The sequence below is a fragment of the Jaculus jaculus genome, chromosome 8 (assembly GCF_020740685.1).
Source record: "Jaculus jaculus isolate mJacJac1 chromosome 8, mJacJac1.mat.Y.cur, whole genome shotgun sequence".
Taxonomy (NCBI): Eukaryota; Metazoa; Chordata; class Mammalia; order Rodentia; family Dipodidae; genus Jaculus; species Jaculus jaculus.
Window position 1 is genome coordinate 520,093 of NC_059109.1, and position 21,271 is coordinate 541,363.

At 49.8% G+C, this 21,271-nt stretch overlaps 2 protein-coding genes and 1 pseudogene across 2 annotated transcripts; 2 read left to right on the top strand and 1 right to left on the bottom strand.

The window, feature by feature from the left end:
• The first annotated feature begins 542 nt into the window (after nt 1-542).
• On the top strand, nt 543-6,198 carry Cdsn (corneodesmosin). The gene is made up of 2 exons (XM_004671891.2): nt 543-642; nt 3,892-6,198. The coding sequence occupies exons 1-2, from the start codon at nt 561-563 to the stop codon at nt 5,451-5,453; spliced, it is 1,644 nt and encodes a 547-aa protein (XP_004671948.1). The 5' UTR covers nt 543-560; the 3' UTR covers nt 5,454-6,198.
• A 6,325-nt stretch (nt 6,199-12,523) lies between these two features.
• Nucleotides 12,524-12,877, bottom strand: LOC101617486 (annotated as a pseudogene).
• Nucleotides 12,878-14,066: 1,189 nt separating this feature from the next.
• On the top strand, nt 14,067-15,294 carry C8H6orf15 (chromosome 8 C6orf15 homolog). Its single transcript, XM_045155820.1, has 3 exons — nt 14,067-14,133; nt 14,318-15,079; nt 15,179-15,294. The coding sequence occupies exons 1-3, from the start codon at nt 14,067-14,069 to the stop codon at nt 15,292-15,294; spliced, it is 945 nt and encodes a 314-aa protein (XP_045011755.1).
• Nucleotides 15,295-21,271: the final 5,977 nt, after the last annotated feature.

Genomic DNA, 21,271 nt, shown 5'->3' on the forward strand with positions numbered 1-21,271 from the left:
CAGGCGGGTCCGGGACAAGGAAGATCTCATATCTGAAGGAGGGGCGTGGGGGCTAAGTGATGGAACCCTAAGAAAATGGCCAGATAGGGGCTGCAATGGGAGCTGATCCATGCAGTGGGGTGGGAATTTTCCAAGAGCAGCAGGAAAAGATGAAATGCTCACATATGCTGGTGGTGTTGAGTGTGACTAGGGAGTAGAGCAGGTCAGGTGGGGAAGAGCCAGAGACTGGGTCCTACCGTGAGAGTGGCCACCCCCAAGGGATGGTCCTGGGGCAGAGCACCTGGCTCTGGGTTTGACAATGAGGAGCCAGGGGAAGCCAGCCAGGCAGGGTCTAGGGCCCTGTGGCCTGGGTCCCCTGCACTGCAGCCACCTCTGCTGCTGAGTAGGCAGATGCAATGGCTGATTGCTTCAGCTCCTCCCGCCACACCAACTTCCCCCAGGCACCCACCCCCTCCGTCCCTCCTCCCTCCCCACAATGACTCCTGCCCAGAGAATGTCCAGCCCTGGCATAAAGGCCCTGGTGTCCACGAGCGGCTGTCACTGGAGGCCACGCCATCGAGATGGGTTCCTCTTGGGTACCTGGGATGGGGTGTGTGGGTGGGCCCGGGCTGATGGCATTGCTGCTAGTTGGTCTTCTGACAGGTAGGAGACTGGGGCCCTGAAGGGGCAAGTGGGAGGTGCAGACCCCACAGGGAAGCTGGGAGGTGGGGGCAGTGCAGGGAGAAGGGAGGGGATGTGGAGCCTGAGGGACAGGGCCCAGAAGAGCATCCAGCAAGGGACATAGGCTGGATGTTGAGCCCAGGGACTGCTCCTCACCTCTGCTTGTCACCTCAGGCAAATACCTTTTTCTTTTATTCTTAAAATATTGTATTTATGTATTTATTGAGGGGAGAGAGAGAGAGAGACAGAGAGAGAGAGAGAGAGAGAGAGAGAGAGAGAGAGAGAGAGAGAGAGAGAATGGGCGCATCAGGGCCTCCAGCCACTGCAAATGAACTCCAGAAGTATGTGCTACCTTGTGCATCTGGCTTACGTGGGTCCTGGAGAATTGAACCTGGGTCCTTAGGCTTCACAGGCAAGTACCTTAACCACTAAGCCATCTCTTCAGCCCTCTTTTTATTTTTATTTTTTGTTTTGTTTTTTGAGGTAGGGTCTCACTCTAGCCCAGGATGACCTGGAATTCACTCTATTCTGAGGGTGACCTCGAACTCAGTGCAATCCTCCTACCCCTGCCTCTTGAGTGCTAGGATTAAAGGCATGTGCCACTACACCCAGCTTATTTTTATTTTTTAAACAAATGCTGGGCAAATGCTTTGACACTGAGCTACCCTCCAAGCCCCTACTTTAATCTTCTGAGCTTCTTTCTGAAATGCTAAACATGGGTTAACAACACAAGTCTCTTGGCACATCATAAACAGATGTATATAGCATGAGCTTTGGAAGCTCTAGAAGGTTGTATAAATGGTGGGATGAAGGCTGGAGATTTCTTAGCAACAATAATTGTTACCATTTGGAGTTTCTTTTGTTTTTAATATTTTGGCATTAATAGGTTAGTCTTTTTTCCTCCTTTCCCCTTCCTTCCTTCTTTTTTAAACATTATATTTATTTATTTGAGAGAGGGAAAGAGGCAGGCAGAGAGAGAGAAAGAAAGGGCATGCCAGGGCTTCTAGTCACTGCAAACAAACTCCAGATGCATACCCCACCTTGTGCATCTGGCTTATGTGGGTCCTGGGGAATTGAACCTGTGTCCTTTGGCTTTGTAGGTAAGCACCTTAACAGCTAAGCCATCTCTCCAGTCCCCTTTCTTCTTTTTAAAAATATTTAATTAATTTATTTATTTGAGAAGGAGAGAACAACAATGGATGTTCCCGGGTGTCCAGCTACTGCAAACTCCAGATACATGTGCCACCATGTGCATCTGGCTTATGTGGGAGCTGAGTAATCAAGCCTGGGTCCTCAGGCTGCACAGGCAAGTGCCTTAACCTCTGAGGAATTTCTCCACCCCCTGTTTTTTTATCTTTTTCTCTCTTTCTTTCTTTTTTTTGAGGTAGGGTCTCACTGTAGCCCAGGCTGACTTGGAATTCACTATGTAGTCTCAGGGTGGCCTTGAACTCACAGTGATCCTCCTACCTTGGGCTCCTGAGTGCTGGGATTAAAGGTGTGTGTCACCACACCTGGCTGGAGTCTTTCTTTTTAATATTAATATTTTAGCATTAATAGGTTACAGGTTAGTCTTTTTTCCTCCTTTCCTCCCTTCCCTGCCTTTTTTTTTTTTTTTGAGGTAGGGTCTCACTCTAGCCCAAGCTGACCTGGAATTCACTATGTAGTCTCAGAGTGGCCTCAAACGTATACACTGATCCTCCTACCTCTGCCTCCTGAGTGCTGGGACTAAAGGCGTGTGCCACCACACCCAGCCTCATCTTAAACACATGGTGACCACCCCCTCTCCTCAGATTCCTGAATACTGTGCACTACCCTTCTTAAATTGCTACACTTATTCTGAAGCACTTTAAGTTAGTTAATTAGCAGCTTTGATCACTGAGAGAACTTTATGATAGGTTATTCCCACTCTATAGCTGAGGACCCCACGGTTAGGAAATTGGCTTTAAGTTGCAGTTAGAAGCAGGACAGCAAGGATTCTGGGCTCAGGCTGGGTGGCACCTGGCCGCTGTCACCACAGGAGTGAAGGGGCAGTGTGAGGGTAGGGTGCATCAGTGACTTTGTAGTTGAGGAAAGGAAGATGGGGGAGGTCTGGCTATTGATGGACGGCACCAGCACGAGGGTCAAGCATGAGTGATGCCTGGTGGTGCTGTGGTTGGAAGCACTGTCTAGAGACATGATCTGTCTCACCTCATCATGGAAGCTCTGTGGAGAAAGCAAGGGCAGCCTTTACCTCTCCAAGTCAGCCTTTACCTCTCCAAGTGTCAGGGCTAGTCACGTGCTCTGTCCATGCTACCTGGGACTTGAAGGGACTGAGGTGGGCATAGGAAACTCAAGTGAGGGGGCCGTGCAGGCAGGCTGTGGTGACAGAAGCCCGGGGATAAGGAGCAGAGAGTCAGTGAAGGAAAGAAGTGGGTCTATGCCTGTGGGAGGCAGAGGTCATAGAAGTCACATGTGGGTAGAGTGGGCATGGCAGATGTGTGTGTGTGCAATGGCTGGTTGATGATGGTCACACGCCTTCGAGGAGGGTTTTTAGCCTTATGTCCCTGGGCTGGGTTAGTGAGAACAGAAGTGGCTCAGGGTGCGGTGTCCTGTCGCACTGGTACCAGCAGGTTCTGAAGCAACAGGTGAGTGCCCCTACACCCTGGCTCCCACCTAGCTTTACTGGCATGGCCGGTGCTGGGACAGGAAGTAGGATTTCCAGCCTGGACCTTCAAACAGGACCCGGAGACCAAATGTTAGCCCTCTCCTCTAGGCCATTCTCTTTGCAATGCTGCGGATTGAAGCCAGGGCCTTGTCTGTTAGGCCTGCGCTCTGCTGCTGAGTCCCAGCCCAGCCCAGGCGTTGCTTTTCATCTTCTGTTTGGTTCCACAGTCTGACTCAGGATTTTCCCTGGGATTTCTCTACCTTGAGATTTCAGCCTCTGCACTCTGTCTTCTTTTAGACATGTTTGTTCCTGGAACTATTTGTCCCCCTTCTCCACTATCCACAGCTTATCCTTTCAGTGCCTCCCTCTTTGGAGTTTTACCGTCTGTTTTCCTTGTAAATGTTTTACCTCATCCCCACTCAGCCTCCAGCTCCTGGAACAACACGACTGCCCATATCTGTGCCACCTCAATTTCCCGCACAAGCAGCCATTTCTTCATTTTCTAGCCCTGATTGTAGCCGATGACTGGGAATGGGCTAATCCAAACTCCTTTCTGGTCCTTACTGACCAGTGCTTTCTATCCCAAGGAACCTTGGCTAAGAGCATCGGGACCCTCTCAGATCCATGTAAGGACCCCACACGGATCACCTCCCCCAACAGTCCTTGTCTCATTGGAAAGACTGGCTCCAACAGCGTCAGCAGCCACAGTGGTTCCAGCGGCCAAGGTGGCCTCAGCTTCACCAGCCACACTGGCTACAGTGGTCAGAGTGGCTCCAGTGGCCAGGGTGGCTCCAGCTTCAGCACCTATGGTGGCTCCAGTGGCCAGGGTGGCTCCAGCAGCTTCACCAGCCACACTGGCTCCAATGGTCAGAGTGGCTCCAGTGGCCAGGGTGGCTCCAGCAGCTTCACCAGCCACACTGGCTCCAGCAGCTCCGTTTCGGGTCCCAGTGGTCCCAGCAGTGGCTCCAGCGTCTTCCAGGGTGGCTCAGGGTCTGCACTATTTAAGCCAGGAACCGGGTATTCCCAGATCAGCTACTCTCAGTCATCAAGCAGCCGGGAAGGACCAGGGCAAGGCTCCGCTCTACCAACCAACGACAGAAGTTCCTCTCTGGCTGGAGGCTCTTACACTTCGGGGATGTCCAGCAGCAGCTCCAACCTGCGCCCCTGTAGCTCAAATGTGCCAGACTCTCCCTGCAGTGGGGGGCCCATCGTCTCACACTCCGGCCCCTATATCTCTAGCTCCCACTCCGTGTCAGGTGGGCAGAGGCCTGTGGTGGTGGTGGTTGAGCAGCACGGCTCTGGGGGCCCTGGAGTGGTTCAAGGTATGCCTTGTAGCAATGGCGGCCTCTCAGGCAAGCCCTGCCCCCCCATCACCTCTGTACAGCAGCCCTATGGCGGCTATGAGGTAGTGGGTGGCTCTGCTAACAGTTATCTGGTCCCAGGTATGACCTACAGCGGCGGTAAGATCTACCCTGTGGGCTACTTCACCAAAGATAACCCTGTCAAGGGCTCTCCAGGGGCCCCTTCCTTTGCAGCTGGCCCCCCCATCTCTGAAGGCAAATACTTCTCTAGCAATCCCATCATCCCCAGCTACAGCTCTCCCAGTTCCAATGGCTACCCATCTGGAGCTTCCTCGGCTATTGTGTTCCAGCCTGTGGGCGCTGGTGGAGTCCAGCCCTGTGGAGTTGGCTCCATGAGCTCTAAGGGGCCCTGCAATCTCTCCAGTTCGAAAGTGCACATCGCCTCGAGCATTTCCAGCAGCTCCAGCTCCTCCTACCAACCCTGTGGAGGTGGTGTTTCCCAGGGGCCCTGCTCCCCACCAGGCCCTGGCTCCCTCTCCATCAGTGCTGGTGGAAGCCACAGCCCATCCTCCATCTCCAGTGCCAAGATCATCTTGCAGCCCTGCAGCAAGTCCAGCTCCCCTGGCCACCCCTGCCTTTCTGTTTCCTCCTCCCCACTGAGTGGGGGTCCTGATGGCTCTCCTCAGCCTGACCCCTCTGCTGGGGCCAAGCCCTGTGGCCCCAACAGCATCAGTAGGGTGCCTTGTCGCTCCATCCGGAACATCCTGGCACGAGTGAAGCCTCTGGGACCTCAGTTAGCTGACCCTGAAGTTTTCCTGCCCCAGAGAGAGCCCATTGACAGCCCATAAGTCGGTTTTTGTAAGTGCGTCCATGGGCGCATGTGCTTGCACACTGGTCATCTCCCAGCTGGGAGGCGTCCAGGGACTCAGGAATGGGGTTAGCTCAGTTTCCCACCTCCAGCCTAGGAGAGCTGCTTCACTTGTCCTTCCAGCCCAGAGTTGTCTGCTCTCTTTGTACTTAGGCTCCTGCCCAGTAGTGGACTCCAGTCACCTTTCTCATTCTCACCTACTGCTTTGATCCCCTATCACCATGGTGCCCACTCTGCTCTGTCACCACCCTTAAAGCTCCCTTTGCGGTTTCTTTGAGATGGGCCATTGTCCAAGCACACTTAATTCAGGTTCAAGACCAGGAAGCCCCTGAGTCGTCCTCAACCTCCCATGTCTAGACAATTGACCCTTTTCTCTCCCCAATTACCAGAAAACCATCCCTACTCTTCCAGACATGTCTTGATTTATCCAACCAACCCCTAGATCACTGGGTTCTCCCTCCTGAATCCACCTACCGTCCATCACAACTCTCACCACAACCAGCACACCCTTGTCTCCCAAGCTGTCTTCTCAACCTCTCCCTGGCTGCTTGCTCTCTGAAAGCATGGGGCCTGCCCACGGTGCCTGTGGACACCAGGGTCATCTGCAGAGCCTGGCACAGATACTGCCTGGTGTTCCTGTGGACACCAGGGCATCTGCAGATGGCATAGACTATCAGCTCTCTTTGGATCTTGATCACAGCTCAATAAATGGTGTGAACTCTGAACTTAGTGCAGACTTTGCTTTCTTGGAGTCTCCTCCCAGGAGCTGGGTACTACTCCCCCTGCGCCTCTAGAGGGCCATGTCTCCGGTTTCCATTCCTAAATTGGCCCCGTGTCTCTCTCATACCTTACACCTCCTCTCACGAAGAAAGAAAACAATAAGCATTTGTTGAACTGAAAGCCTCTCAGATCTTTCCTCATGTTACTGTCTTATTGCCCCAGGAAATGCGCTCTCTCTGGACTTCCCATCCACGCCTCCCTTCGCCCAGTCCTCCTGACCTTCCTCCCTCCCCACCCAGGCTGCTTCTCACTCTGCCATTAGCGTGCCTCACCTCGTGGTCGTGGTCCTCTCTTGGAGTCCTGCAGCACAGTTTCTGGGACACAACCCAGACAAGATTCCTGGATCCTGAGTAGGTGTCAGTTGTTCTGGGAGCTGGGGGCGGAAAGAGTGAGGCAGGATTGCAGCATGATGACTCACTCAACAAGGTTGCAGAACCTGGTGGACAGAACCAATAGAGAGAGCCACGTACCCTTTCTATTGCCTCACTCCCTAGATGGCCTTGGGGAGAAGATGTTGCTCTCTGACGAGAGGGCAGAGCACTTCCTTGGAGAAAGAAAGTGGAGTGGGTCATGAAGGCCACGTGGAAGCTCTCATGACTTGGGGATGGCAGGTAGCATGTGTGTCCCAGCAGGAAGAGTCTCACCACTGTAAAGAAACTCACTGCCACCCTAGGATCTGACCCACTGTCTACTGGTATGGAGATGGTTGGTGCTGAGTTCACAAGTACTGAAGTTCCAAGTCCAGACTAGAGCTGGAGAGATGGCTTAGCGGTTAAGGTGCTGGCCTGCAAAGCCAAAGGACCCAGGTTTGATTCCCCAGGACCCGTGTAAACCAGATGCACAAGTCCATTGCACTGACTTAACAGCTGAACCAACCTGACCTTCAGGGCTGACTAGAAACAGAGCAGGGCTCCCAAAGAGTACTGTTGCAACATCACTTAGAGTCACCTTTGGTTCAGCTTCTGGCCAATGGCAGAAATCAAGGCCCCAGAGGCCCCATGGATAGAACTGCAGAGAAGCAGGTCCTCCACTAGGGACCCCTCTAGTCTGTGGTGTGGTCAAGGTTAAAAGCTCCAGAAAAATTTTCTGGTGTTGGGTTTGATTCCCCAGCACCCACATAAAGCCAGATGCACAAAGTAGTGCATGCATCTGGAGTTTATTTGCAGCGCCTGGAGGCCCTAGCATGCCCATTTCCTCTGTCGATTTCTCTTCTATTTCTGTTTGCTTATAAGTAAATAAAATGATTATTTTTTAATTGGTGGGAAGGTGAAAGGTTACGCTCCTTTTGGAAGCCATTCCTCTCATTGTTCAGTGGTTCGGCCCTGCAGGAGCAGCTGCAGGTCATGGGGGAATGAACGGTGGCAAATGGTTGGAAGGGGGTAGCCTGAAGGGGTCACTTGAATTCATGGTGAGTTTACCCCTTTCCTCAGTGGGATAACAGGAAAGCCAGTGATGATGAAGCTTAAGTGGGGAATGGAGTACCAGGGCTACCTCGTGTCTGTAGATAGCTGCATGAACATGCAGAAGAATACATAGATGGGGCCTTGTCTGGACATCTCGCTCTAACACAGGCAGACCTGGAATTCACTATGGAGTCTCAGGGTGGCCTCAAACTCACAGATATCCTCTTACCTCTGCCTCCCAAGGGCTGGGATTAAAGGTGTGTGCCACCACCCCAGGCCATTTCTTGACATAAAGATTGTTTTTTTAAAATTTATTTTTGGTTTACTTTTATTTATTTGAGTGTCACAGATACACAGAAAGGGACAAAGAGAGAGAGAGAAAGAGAGGGAGAGAGAATGGGCGCACCAGGGCTCCAGCCACTGCAAACAAACTCCAGATGTGTGCACCTCCTTGTGCAACTGGCTAACGTGGGTCCTGGGGAATCGAACCTTGAACCAGGGTCCCTAGGCTTCACTGGCAAGTGCTTAACCACTAAGCCATCTCTCCAGCCCAATAAAGATTGTTTTTGTCAAAAAAAAAAAAGGTATTATCCCGAAACGCTACCAATCTCCCCTACTGGTCAGTTCAGGAATGGAGCTTGCCACTGTTCCAGTAGCTAGCAGGCAGGGGCAGATGATGAATGAGAGATCAGCTCACAGACCATTTCCTCAGGCAGCCAGGAAATGCTCTCTGAGGTCTTTCTAGAAGAAATGGAGAGGAAGAAGGCAGTTAAGTACTTTTTATTAGGCTTGTGATCACAGCTACTTGGGAGGCTGAGGCAGGAGGATGAAAGGTACATGGCCAGCCTAAGCCACTTAGAAAGATCCTGCCTCCAACAACAAAATGAAACAAAGCAAACAAACAAACAAACAAAGAACATTAAAAGAGGGCTGGGTATGTGCAGCTGAGCAGTAGAGTGCCTGTCTAGCATTATAGGCCTCAGGTACAACCCCAGCATTACAAAATAGAAACAATGAAAATAATTTTATTGTAAAAATTTTAGGGCTGGGGAGAGGGTTCAACAGTGAAAGGCACCTGTTTGCAAAACCTGAGGGCTTGGGTTCAATTCCCCAGTACCCATGTAAAGCCACATGCCCAAAGTGGCACATGAGTCTGGAGTTCATTTGCAGTGGCAAGAAGCCCTGGAGCACCCATTCTCTCTCCTCCCCTCTTCTCTCTGCTTGCAAATAAATGAATAAAAATATTTTCAAAATTTCAGCTACATTATTTGTCCATTTTCTGTTGCTGTAACAAAACAATAAGGACTGGATAATGTATAAAGATGAGACTAATTTAGCTCATGGTTTTGAAGGTTCAGGAGCATGCCATCAACATCTGAGCATCACAGAGGAACTGTGTGTGAGAGGGGAGGTCACATGAAAAGACAGGATGGGGTTCAGTGTTATTGCTTGATTGTTTGTTAACTTATTTATTTTGCAGTGAACCTAGGACCTCTGGTATGCTAGGCACATTTTTAATTACCCTTTCTTTCTTTCTTTCTTTCTTTCTTTCTTTCTTTCTTTCTTTCTTTCTTTCTTTCTTTCTTCTTCTTCCTCCTCCTTCTTCTTCTTATTGTTGTTGTTATTTAAAATAATTTTTATTGACAATTTCCATAATAATAAACAATATCCCTTGGTAATTCCCTCCCTCTCCCTACTTTCCCCTTTGAAACTCCACTCTCCATCATATCCCCTCCCCCTCTCAATCAGTCTCTGTTTTATTTTGATGTCATCATGTTTTCCTCCTATTATGATAGTCTTGTGCAGGTAGTGTCAGTCACTGTGAGGTCATGGATATCCAGGCCATTTTGTGTCTGGAGGAGCACGTTGTAAGGAGTCCTACCCTTCCTTTGGCTCTTACATTCTTTTAGTCCCCTCTTCTGCAATGGACCCTGAGCCATGGAAGAAGTGATAGAGATATTTCAGTGCTGAGCACTCCTTTGTCACTTCTTCCTTGCACCATGGTGGCTAGGCACATTTACAAAAAATATTTTTATCTATTTGCAAGGAGAGAGAGAGAGATGGAGACAGAGAGAGAAAGTATGGGTTCATGAGGGTCTCTTGCCACTGCAAAGGAACTCCAGATGCATGTGCCACTTTGTGCAACTGGCTCTATGTGAGTATGGAGAATGGAATTTAGGCCATTAGACTTTGCAAGCAAGCACCTTTAACCACTGAGAAAATTTCCCAGAACACACACACACACACACACACACACACACACACACACATATATTTGAAACTTTTTTTTTTTTAAATTTTTATTTATTTGAGAGCGACAGACACAGAGAGAAAGACAGATAGAGGGAGAGAGAGAGAATGGGCGCGCCAGGGCTTCCAGCCTCTGCAAACGAACTCCAGACGCGTGCGCCCCCTTGTGCATCTGGCTAACGTGGGACCTGGGGAACCGAGCCTTGAACCGGGTTCCTTAGGCTTCACAGGCAAGCGCTTAACCGCTAAGCCATCTCTCCAGCCCCACATATATATTTGAGGTAGGATTTCACTCTAGCTCAGGCTGACCTGGAATTCACTATGGTGTCTCAGGGTAGCCTTGGACTCATGGCAATTCTCTTACTTCTGCCACCTGAGTGCTGGGATTAAAGGTGTGCACCACCACACCCAGCTTCCCTATAATTTTTTTTTTTGAGGTAGTGTCTCACTGTAGTCCAGGCTGGCCTGGAATTCACTCTATATTCTCAGGGTGGCTTTGAACTCACGGCGATCCACCTAGCTCTGCCTCCTGAGTGCTGGGACTAAAGGTGTGTGTCACCATGCCTGGCTCCTGTAAGGTTTTTTTTTTTTATTTAAATTTTTTTTTTATTATTTATTTGAGAGCGACAGACACAGAGAGAAAGGCAGATAGAGGGAGAGAGAGAGAATGGGCGCGCCAGGGCTTCCAGCCTCTGCAAACGAACTCCAGACGCATGCGCCCCCTTGTGCATCTGGCTAACGTGGGACCTGGGGAACCGAGCCTCGAACCGGGGTCCTTAGGTTTCACAGGCAAGCGCTTAACCGCTAAGCCATCTCTCCAGCCCTCCTGTAAGGTTTTTGAAGGAGGGCCTTACTCTAGCCCAGTCTAGTGACCTAGAACTCACTCTGTAATATTAGATGGGTTTTGAGGATTGAATTTAGGACCTCATACTTGCAAGGCAAGCACTGTCCAGGTTGAACTATCTATGGAGCCAATTCTCCTACCTCAACTTCCTGAGTGCTGGGATTAAAATTGTGTCACCATGCCAACTTCCCCTCTTCCTCCTTTTTAACTTAAAAAAAAATATTTATTTTTTTTAAGAGAGAGAGACAGGGGCTGGAGAGATGGCTTAGCAGTTAAGTGCTTGCTTATGAAGCCTAAGGACCCTGGTTCAAGGCTTGATTCCCCAGTAGCCATGTAAACCAGATGCACAAGGGGGTGCATGCATCTGGAGTTCATTTGCAATGGCTGGAGCCCCTAGTGCACCCATTCTTCCTCCCTCTCTCTCTCTCTCTTTCTCTGCCTCTTTCTCTGTCTGTTGCTCTCAAATAAATAAATAAATAAAAATAAAACAAAATAAAAGAGAGAGGGAGAGAGAGAGAAAGGCAGAATGGGTGAGCCAGGGCCTCTAGCCAGTGCAAACGAACTGCAGACGCAAGTGCCACTTTGTGCATCTGGCTTTACGTGGGTACTGGGGAGTTGAACATGTGTTGTAGGCAAGTACCTTAATTACTGAGCCGTCTCCCAGTCTGTTGGCATTTATATTCAAAGGTAGATAACTCATTAGGAAGTTCCATGCTCCCAACACCCGGCCGCAGCAGTGATGATGTCATGGCCAGCAGAGGCTGAGCATCTTTCTCTGTTGTTACTTGGGCACAGCCATTGCCTCTCAGTGTTTGCTATATTCTATGGGTACATATGACCATCTGTGTTAGACAGAACGGTGCCTCCAACCCATACCAACAACAAGGCTGCCATCCTAATCCCTGGCATTAGTAAATGTTCAATTACATGCCAAAGGAAAACAAGGTTCCAGATGGAATCAAGATTGTTAGTTACCTGACCTTAGCATAAAGGGATTACCTGGGATTATCTAGGTGGGTCCAATATGATCACAGTATTTTAAAACGTGGACACGGGAAACAGAAGAGGAAGCAGATGGTACCATGTGAGAAGAACCTACTGTTTGGGACTTACAAGGTGAGGGATGGGAGCATGAGCCCAGGAATGCAGGCGGTTTCTGAAAACCAGAAAACACGAGTAAGTAGATTGTCTCTCAGAGCTTCCATAAGGGGACACCCTGCTGACCCCTAGATTTTAAGCCAGAAAAACCCATTTTAGACTTTACATATATATGAGAAAGAGGAAGAGAGAGGAGAATGGGGAATGCCAAGGCCTCCAGCCCCTGAAAACAGACTTCAGACACATGCGCTACCTTGTGTATTTGGTTTATGTGGGTCCTGGGAAATTGAACCTGGGTCGTTTGGCTTTGCAGCAAGTGCCTTAACCACTAAGCAATCTCTCCAAACCACATCTTAGAGTTTTTTTTTTTTAATTTTTATTTATTTATTTATTTATTTGAGAGCGACAGACACAGAGAGAAAGACAGATAGAGGGAGAGAGAGAGAATGGGCGCGCCAGGGCTTCCAGCCTCTGCAAACGAACTCCAGACGCATGCGCCCCCTTGTGCATCTGGCTAACGTGGGACCTGGGGAACCGAGCCTCGAACCGGGGTCCTTAGGCTTCACAGGCAAGCGCTTAACCGCTAAACCATCTCTCCAGCCCGAGTTTTTTTTTTTTTGACTTAATAAAATTTTATTTTTTCCAAATGTATATGTACTAGTTGAGTTGAACCTGTTCATGCATCTTCACCAGCAGTGGGGGCATCTCCACCCTTGGTATTTCTAGTGTAAGTCACTTGATCTCTGTGCTTTGAAATCGGTTTGATAAATCCTTTACTAAGGAGCTCCTGAAGGGCTGCTCTGGTCTCTCAGAGACCACAGCAGGGGTAATAAGCTTATAGCTGGGAACTTCTTTACAGAGTTTGTTGTACATAGCTTTGTCAAACAGGACGAGGTTGTTGAGCTTGTCCCGAGCTTTGCCTTTGGACCACTTCTTTTTGGCCTTGCCCCCAGACTTGTTGACTGGATCATTGTCTTTCTCAGCCGACTTCCCAATGTCTTTCTTCTTCTTGTCGCCCTTGGGCAGCATGGCGAAGCTCAGAGAGCCACTGCGACCACTGCGGCTTTGCTAAGATATTGGAGAAAAAGACATCTTAGGCTTTTGATCTCTAAAATTATAACAGATTTGGCATGGTGGCACATGCCTGTAGTTCCAGCACTGAGCAGGCTGAGGCAGGAAGATTAGAAGTTTGAGACCAACTGGATTACCTGGTGAGATCTTGTTTCTGAAGTCACAAAACAAAAACAAAACAAAAAACAAAATAAAAATCTCTAACATGGGTCTGGGAAGATGGCTCAGAGGTTAAAGATGTCTGCCTGCAAAGCCTGCTAGCCAGAGTTCAATTCTCAAGCCACCAATATGAGCCAGATGCAAAATGTGGCTCAAGTATCTGGTATTCATTGGCAGTGTCAAGAGACCTGACTTGCCTCCACTCCCTGACACACACAAATAAATAAATTAAAAAAAATTTAAAAGCTGGGTGTGGTGGCACATGCCTTTGATCCCAGCACTTAGGAGGCAGAGATCACTGTGAGTTCGAGGCCACCGTGAGATTACATAGTGAATTCCAGGTCAGCCTAGGCTAGAGTGAGACCATACCTCGAAAAAAACCTAAAATCCAAAACCAAAAACAAATTTAAATCTCTAACATAATAAATGTATGATGCAAACCATTAAGTTTATGGTACTTGGCTATAAGAACAAAAGGAAATAAGGATAGAAGCCAGCCCTATTTTCCTAGACACGGAGCTTTGTGTAGGAGCATCACCTCAGATGGGGCAACTTGTGCACCCTAGATCCTTTTGCATGCTGGGGTCAAGGTGAAGGAGACATGGTGACACATGAGGTAGGGAGGGCTGAACAGTACTGCTTCCCAAAGAAGAGAACCCCGAGTGGCTATTGCCGAGAGAGTGAAGACACTGGGACCCAGAGGTGAAGGTCCTCTGCTTGGCATAAGGACAAGAGAGGAGAGGTCTGTTAAGGAAGGGTGACCTGTGGACCAGGACGCCTAGGAGCACAAGGAAGGGAGACAGGTGGGGAAACACCCAGTTCCTCTGGGACATTCAAGTGACACCTGTTACCACAGACCGAATCAAGGAGTGTGTACAGACCCATTGTCCCCACAACCACTGGCCCAGCCTGTTCCTGGCGTCCCCCGCCCCTCCGACAGGATAAAGCTCCGGTCCAGGGAGTCAAGGAGATGCTGGAGCCAAGCAGGATGCGGGGCGGCACGGCAGGGAGCCGGGCTCCTCTGGGCCTGCTCCTGCTCTGTCTGCATCTCCCAGGTATGGAGGGCATGGAAGTAAGGGAAAGGGTAAAGACAGGAGGGTACACACTTGGGCCCTTAAGGTAGTGCGAAGCGGCACTGGGGAAGCGCAGGGACTTCACCACAGTGAAGGGGTCAGGACGGGAGGAGCTGGTACCAACATCTGCCTCCCCTGTCTGTTTTATCTTCCCCTCCCCCCGCAGGCCTGTTTGCACGGAGTATTGGCGCAGCGGAGGAGAAGGTCTCCCCTCACTTGGGGACCAACTTGCCTCCAGTGGGACGACCTTCCTTCTCTAGCCTCTCTGACTCTGGACAGCCTCAGTCCAAGCCAGATCCCGTGTCTAATAGCTTGGGGGGATTCCCTCCAAAGCTCAATGTGTCTCCACCCGATAGCCCCCAACCTGCAGGAGGCTTTGAGGTGCAGAGTTGGCCTCCATCCTGGGGACCACCTCCCGCGGAGCCCTGGCCCTTTGGAGATCCTTGGCAGGTGATGGCTGCTGCTGAGGACTACTTGGGACAAGTGCCACCTGAAGACCTGTCCTACCTTTTTGGAGCTGGTGCCGTCCCTCCGCGTGGCAGTCCCTCGTTTGCAGCGTCCCCTGCACACCCCAAGGAACCTTCGCCCGAGGCTTCCAGCCCCCAGGGTTCGGAGCCAAGGCGGCTGCCCAGTTCCAGTCAGCTAGGAGCCCAGGGAGAAGTCTTTGCCCCCAACCCAATCTGGTCCCTCATCCACAGGCTTCTACCCGGTCTCCCCTGGGGATTTGGAAATGGATGGGGAACAAGGCCCATGCCCCTCCCTTCTGGAACTTGGGGTAGCAGTAGTCAAGTTCCAGGTACCAGCTGGGGAGGTAGTGGTCGGTATCCTGGTGCCAGCTGGGGGGGTAGTGGTCGGTATCCTGGTGCCAGCTGGGGGGGTAGTGGTCGGTATCCAGGTACTAGCTGGGGGGGTAGTGGTCGGTATCCTGGTGCCAGCTGGGGGGGTAGTGGTCGGTATCCAGGTACTAGCTGGGGGGGTAGTGGTTGGTATCCTGGTGCCAGCTGGGGGGGTAGTGGTCGGTATCCAGGTACTAACTGGGGGGGTAGTGGTCGGTATCCTGGAGGTGTCCGCCCTCCTGGTTCTTCTTGGAGCATCCCAGCTAGCTTTGCTAACCCTCAGAACCCTGGGCTGCAGTGGGGTTAGAACTCAACAGAGGCTTCAGGAAGGGGAGGAGGGAGTGCTGCCCCTGTTCCTGTCCCCCCAAACTCACTCAAGTGTAGTTTTCAGAATGCTCCCCATTTCCACCACTTCCCCTTGCTCCATGCTAGGCTCCAATAAACACAAGCAGTTCTTGAATTCTGTGTGTGTGTGTGTGTTTGTTTCTAAATTATGGTGAATTTTGACCCTCTCTGTTTTCTAACCATCCCTAGGTCTCTCCAGGGTCCCTTGTGGTCCCTCTCTTGCTGTCTCTGTCTTTTTTGTTTTCAAGGTAGGGTCTTGCTGTAGCCCAGGCTGACCTGAAACTAGTCTCAGGCTGGCCTTGAACTCACAGCAATCCTCGTACCTCAGCCTCCCGAATGCTGGGACTAAAGGCGTGCGCCATCACAGCTGATGCCCCAGTCTTTGAGGAAGATCAAAGACCAGGTGTTTAAGGGTGGAGGCCCACCCATGCTCTCACCCTATATGGGTGAGAGAGCTGATTCCAGAATGGTCCTAGACTCTGAAGAAGGGAGTGGGATGGTTACAGGGAGGGAGGGGGAATTTCATGAAGCTGGCACCAGGGCCAGGAAGAACAACAGCCCTTTCGTTCATGGAACACAGCCATTGAAGCTCACACTTCTATGCTTATCTTTTATTCCCCAGACAGCCAAGCTTCTTGGAGGTGGAGGAGGCAGGGATCTCCTCCCTGATGCGCATCACTTAGCGCTTTATGCGAACAGAGCCACAGGCTTTGAATGCTTGCTGAATAAACAGCAGCCCTTGATAAAGGAAAAGAGAAAAGGGAGAAGGGCAAATCTTGGAGCCAATAGTCCCGCCTGTGGCCACATCGGAAGCTTTATTCTAGGGGACCACGTAGCCCTTTCCTTCGGTTTTCCCAGGAGCAGCCGGGCACAGAGGGGGCAGCGCAGTATAGGGCTGCAGATGCACAAGGTGGCACATGCAGTGGCTAGAGGCCCTGGTGTGCCATTTTCTGTCTATCCTCCCCTCTCTGTCAAATAAACAAACAAACAAACAAACAAACAAACAAACAAACAAATAAATAAATTTAAAGAATCCCATTTTGGGGCTGGAGAGATGGTTTAGTGGTTAAGGTGATTGCTTGCAAAGCTAAAGGACCCAGGTTCAATTCCCCAGGACCCACATAAGCCAGATGCACAAGGGGGCACACACATCTGGAGTTCTTTTGCAGTGGCTGAAGGCCCTGGAGCACCTATTCTCTCTCTACTTGCCTATTTTTCCTCTCTCTCAATTAAATAAATAACAATAAAATATTTTTTAAATGCTGGGTTTGGTGGCACACACCTTTAATCCCAGCAACTCAGGAGGCACAGGTAGGAGGATCGTTCTGAGTCTGAGGCCACCCTGAGACTAAATAGTGAATTCTAGGTCAGACTGGGCTAGAGTGAGACCCTACCTCGAAAAACAAAAACAAACAAACAAATTCCATTTGGGGCTGGAGAGATGGCTCTGTGGTTAAGGTACTTCCTGCAAAGCCTAATGACATGTTTGATTCCTTAGAACCCATATAAAGCCAGATGCATGAGGTGGCTCATGTGCCTGGAATTTATTTGTAGTGGCTAGAGGCTCTGGTGCCCCCATTCTCTCTCTGTCTCTGTCTCTCTGTCTCCCTCTCTCTCTGCCAGGTATGGCATGATTGAGGCCAGCCTGAGACTGAATAGTGAATTCCAGATTAGCCTGGGACAGAGCAAGACTCTACCTACTTCAAAAAAACAAAAAAGAGCCGGGCATGGTGGCACACACCTTTAATCCCAGCACTTGGAGGCAGAGGTAGGAGGATCTCGGTGAGCTCGAGGCCACCCTAAGACTACATAGTGAATTCTGGGCTAATGTGAGACCCTACCTTGAAATCCAACCCCCCCCACAAAAAAAGAATTCCATTTTGCTGACCATGATAGCCCATACCTTTAATAATACCATCACTCAGGAGGCAGAGGTAGAAGGATTGCCATGAGTTCGAGGCCAGCCTGAGACTACTTAGTGAATTCCAGGTCAGCCTGGGCTAGAGCGAGACCCTACTTCAAAAAACCAAAATCCAAATCCAAAAAGCAAATGACTAAACAAAAGAATTCCTTTTGCAAGCAAATGTCTTTAACCAGTGAGCCGGCTCCCTAGTCCGTTGAGAATTCCTTTTTGGAATGCTTCCCTATGAGCCCTCTCCTCATCTACAGCCTTTCTGCTATTGTCCCACTTCAACCAATTCTCTCTCATTTTTGAACTCTCAGTTTTTCCAAGTTCTGGGGTGAAGGCAGGAGGCTACTGTCTGCTCTTGTCTCTTCCTCAGGGTCCGCTTCTCTTTTCTTCCACTCTATTCTTGAGCCGCTCAGCAGAGAACAAAATCTAGCCTAGACTCATGCTGTGGTCACCACAGAGGTTGCTGACTTCCTCAAGAACCTCACCAAGCCCTTCTTGGCTCAAACATTTCATCATTTACCCCTCATTATGATCTGTGATGAAGGTATTTTAAGATCCTTTTTACCCACAGGGAAACTGAGACTCAGAGTGATGAAGCAACTTCCACAGTGCTATGCGTGACGGAGGAAGTGGCTCCAACCTAATTTCTCTCATCTGTCCAGGGAGTGTTCAAGTACGATGTACAATTAGCAGAGATGCCAATGAACTTCTATCATGTGTGTCAGATCCTGGACAAGGCATTTTCACACACACCCTTCTAGCTAATCCTTCCAACAACCCCTCCGGGAGGCTCTAAAGTACCCCTTGTCCTTGTCCAAGGGGAACGCTGAGATCCAGACAGGACTGGGGGTGGCTTTACATGGGCAACTCCGAGCTGAGGGAGAAGTTCATCTGGCACTCAGTGATGATGACTCAGAAGCTAGGCCTTCAACAGTGAGTAGCTGTGGCCAATCATGTCAGAGCGGTCTTTGACTTAAGGTTAATTGTTATTTAAAATGAGGTGTGAGGCCAGGAATCTGTGTTATTGCAAAGATTCTGATATTTGAAATGGGAATTACTTGCTGATGTACTGTATCTTTTCTTTCTTTCTTTCTTTCTTTCTTTCTTTCTTTCTTTCTTTCTTTTCTGTCTTTTTGAGGTAGGGTCTCACTCTAGCAGGCTGACCTGGAATTTACTATGTTACAAGTCTCAGGGTGCCTCAAACTCTTGGTGATCCTTCTGCCTCTGTCTCCTGAGTGCTGGAATTAAAGGCATGTACCACTATGCCTGGCATTATTCCACATACTTAATCCATAGGTATTTTTATTTATTTATTTATTTATTTTTCTGCTCTTTTTTATAGACAGCTTCCATACTTACAGTCAATAAACCATGATAATTCCTTCCTTTCCCCATTTTCCCCTTCACAAATCCACACTACATCTTATCCTCTCCCTCTCTTATTTATTTTATTTGAGAGAGAGAAAGAGGCAGATATATATAGAGATACGTAATAGATAGAGAGAGAGAGAGAGAGAGAGAGAATGGCTACATCAGGGCCTTTGGCTACTGCAAACGAACTCTAGATGCATGTACCACCTTGTGCATCTGGCTTACGTGGGTCCTGGGGAATTGAATCTAGGTTCTTTGGTGTTTTCAGGCAAGTGCCTTAAGTACTAAGCCATCTCTCCAGCCCCACAGTTTTTTTTTTTCTTTTCTTTTCTTTATTTTTTTTTTTTGCTTCTTGTTTTGATGTGGCAATGGCTTATGCCATGTTTTATTTTTTTTGGTTTTGCGAGGTAGGGTTTCACTCTAGCCCAGGTTGACCTGGAATTCACTCTGTAGTCTCAGGCTGGCCTCAGATTCACGGAGATCTTCCTACCTCTGCCTCCCGAGTGCTGGGATTAAAGGTGTGCGTCACCATTCCTGGCTCATACCAATTTTTTCTGTTGGCAGAAGGTCCTCCTGGAGCCTGTACTTTCCTTCTGGCCAGGGCAGTGGCCAGGGCTCGGTCAGCCTCAGGGCCTGGCTTGGTTAGCCTCAGTGGCCTAGGCTTGGTTAGTCTCAGTGGCCAGGGCCCAGTCAGCCTCAGTGGCCAGGGCCCGGTCAGCCTCAGTGGCCAGGGCTCGGTCAGCCTCAGTGGCCAGGGCTTGGTCAGCCTCAGTGGCCAGGGCTTGGTCAGCCGCCTGGTGCAGGTCGTGCTGAATGAGTATTTGCTTCTCTCAGCACTCAGTGAGTGTCCACCTCTTGGCCAGCAAGCAGGGACATCTGACAGCTAGGGCCACAGGAGCCTGGCAGAAATGGCCACCCTTGGGGATGGGAACCTGTAGGAGCTTGGTGGAAGATGGGGTAGGGATTGTGTTGGATGTTTGTCTGATTCTCTGCAGATGTGGCAATGGTGTCTGCAAGGTGCAGCCTTTCATGTCTTCTAGTCTGTGTCATGAGGGGTCTGGACAGTGCACTGTTCCCTTCTTTCATCCAGAATTTACTGAGTGCTAGGTCTTCAGACAGTTTGCTTTTAATTTTTAAAATTTTGTTTGTTTCTGTTTATTTATTTGAGAGAGAGAGAGGGAGAGGGAGAACTGGCACACTAGGGCCGCTGGCCACTGCAAATGAACTCCAGATGCATGTGCCCCCTTGTATACTTGGCCTATGTGGGGATACTGGGGACTTGAGCCTTGAACCGGGGTCTTTAGGCTTCACAAGCAAGCACTTAACTGCTAAGCCATCTCTCTAGCCCCGGTTTTGAATTTTTTTAATTGTTACTTATTTGCAAGCAGAGAGGGGGTGGGGGAATGAGTGTGCAGGGCTTCCAGGTATGCGCACCTCTGTGTGTATCTGGCTTTTTTTTTTAAAGGTTTCTTTTTTTTAAATATTTTTTTTTGTTCATTCATTTATTTATTTATTTGAGAGCAACAGACACAGGGAGAAAGACAGATAGAGAGAGAGAGAGAGAGAGAGAGAGAGAGAATGGGCGCGCCAGGGCTTCCAACCACTGCAAACGAACTCCAGACGCGTGCGCCCCCTATGCATCGGGCTAACGTGGGACCTGGGGAACCGAGCCTCCAACCCGGGTCCTTAGGCTTCACAGGCAAGCGCTTAACCGCTAAGCCATCTCTCCAGTCCTGTATCTGGCTTTTACATGGGTGCTGGGAAATTGAACCCTGGATGTTAAGCTCTTCAGGGAAGTGCCTTAACCACTAAGACATCCCTGCAGCCCTTCAGACAGTTGTGTTCACTGCTGGGGCAGCTTTGAGCTGAGTTTTCCTGAGCTGCTGACCGCACTTCCCAGTGACTCGGCTCAGGCCTGTGCTGCTGTTCTGAAGTGATCCCTCAGTTCAGGCACCACTTCCTAAAAGGTGCTCAGAGAACTACACACCCAGCATCACACTCACCCACCCTGCGCAGCCTTTGAACAGCCATGGCCTTCTGGTCTGGTGTGGCCTTCCACATGGGCTTTACCATCTTGGTGAGCTGGAAGGACCCCACAAGAGCTGTCCCCTGAACACCTGTGTGGGTGATGACGAGTTAGAGACCTCTTGGGGTCCGAAGTCTGCTTTGCCTTCTGTTGTGGACACCTCCACTTTGCTGGGATGAACATCCAAGCCAGGCACATTTTAGGGAAGGAAGGGATTTGTTTCAGCTTACAGATCCCGGGGAAGTTCCATAATAGCAGAAGAAGCTGGCTCCCATTCACACATCTAAGCAGAGAGAAATAACCGAATAGCCCCTAAAAACCAAAAATAGCAAGCACAAATGGGCAGCAAGCATCAAGCGGCAAGGACCCAGTTCAAACCGCTCCTTATACCTTTGGGTTGGAAATTAGATCCTCCCCCAAACATACCTTAAGGCTAGATCCCAGGTTCTACTCCCAGAGACACCTTATCCAGCAAGGGTGCTTGAAACCCAAGTGAGAAGCTTTAATAACATACCTGAAGCCAGGCATGGTGGCACATGCCTTTAATCCTAGCACTCGGGAGGCAGAGGTAGGAGGATCACCATGAGTTCGAGGCCCCCTTGAGACTACATAGTGAATTCCAGGTCAGCC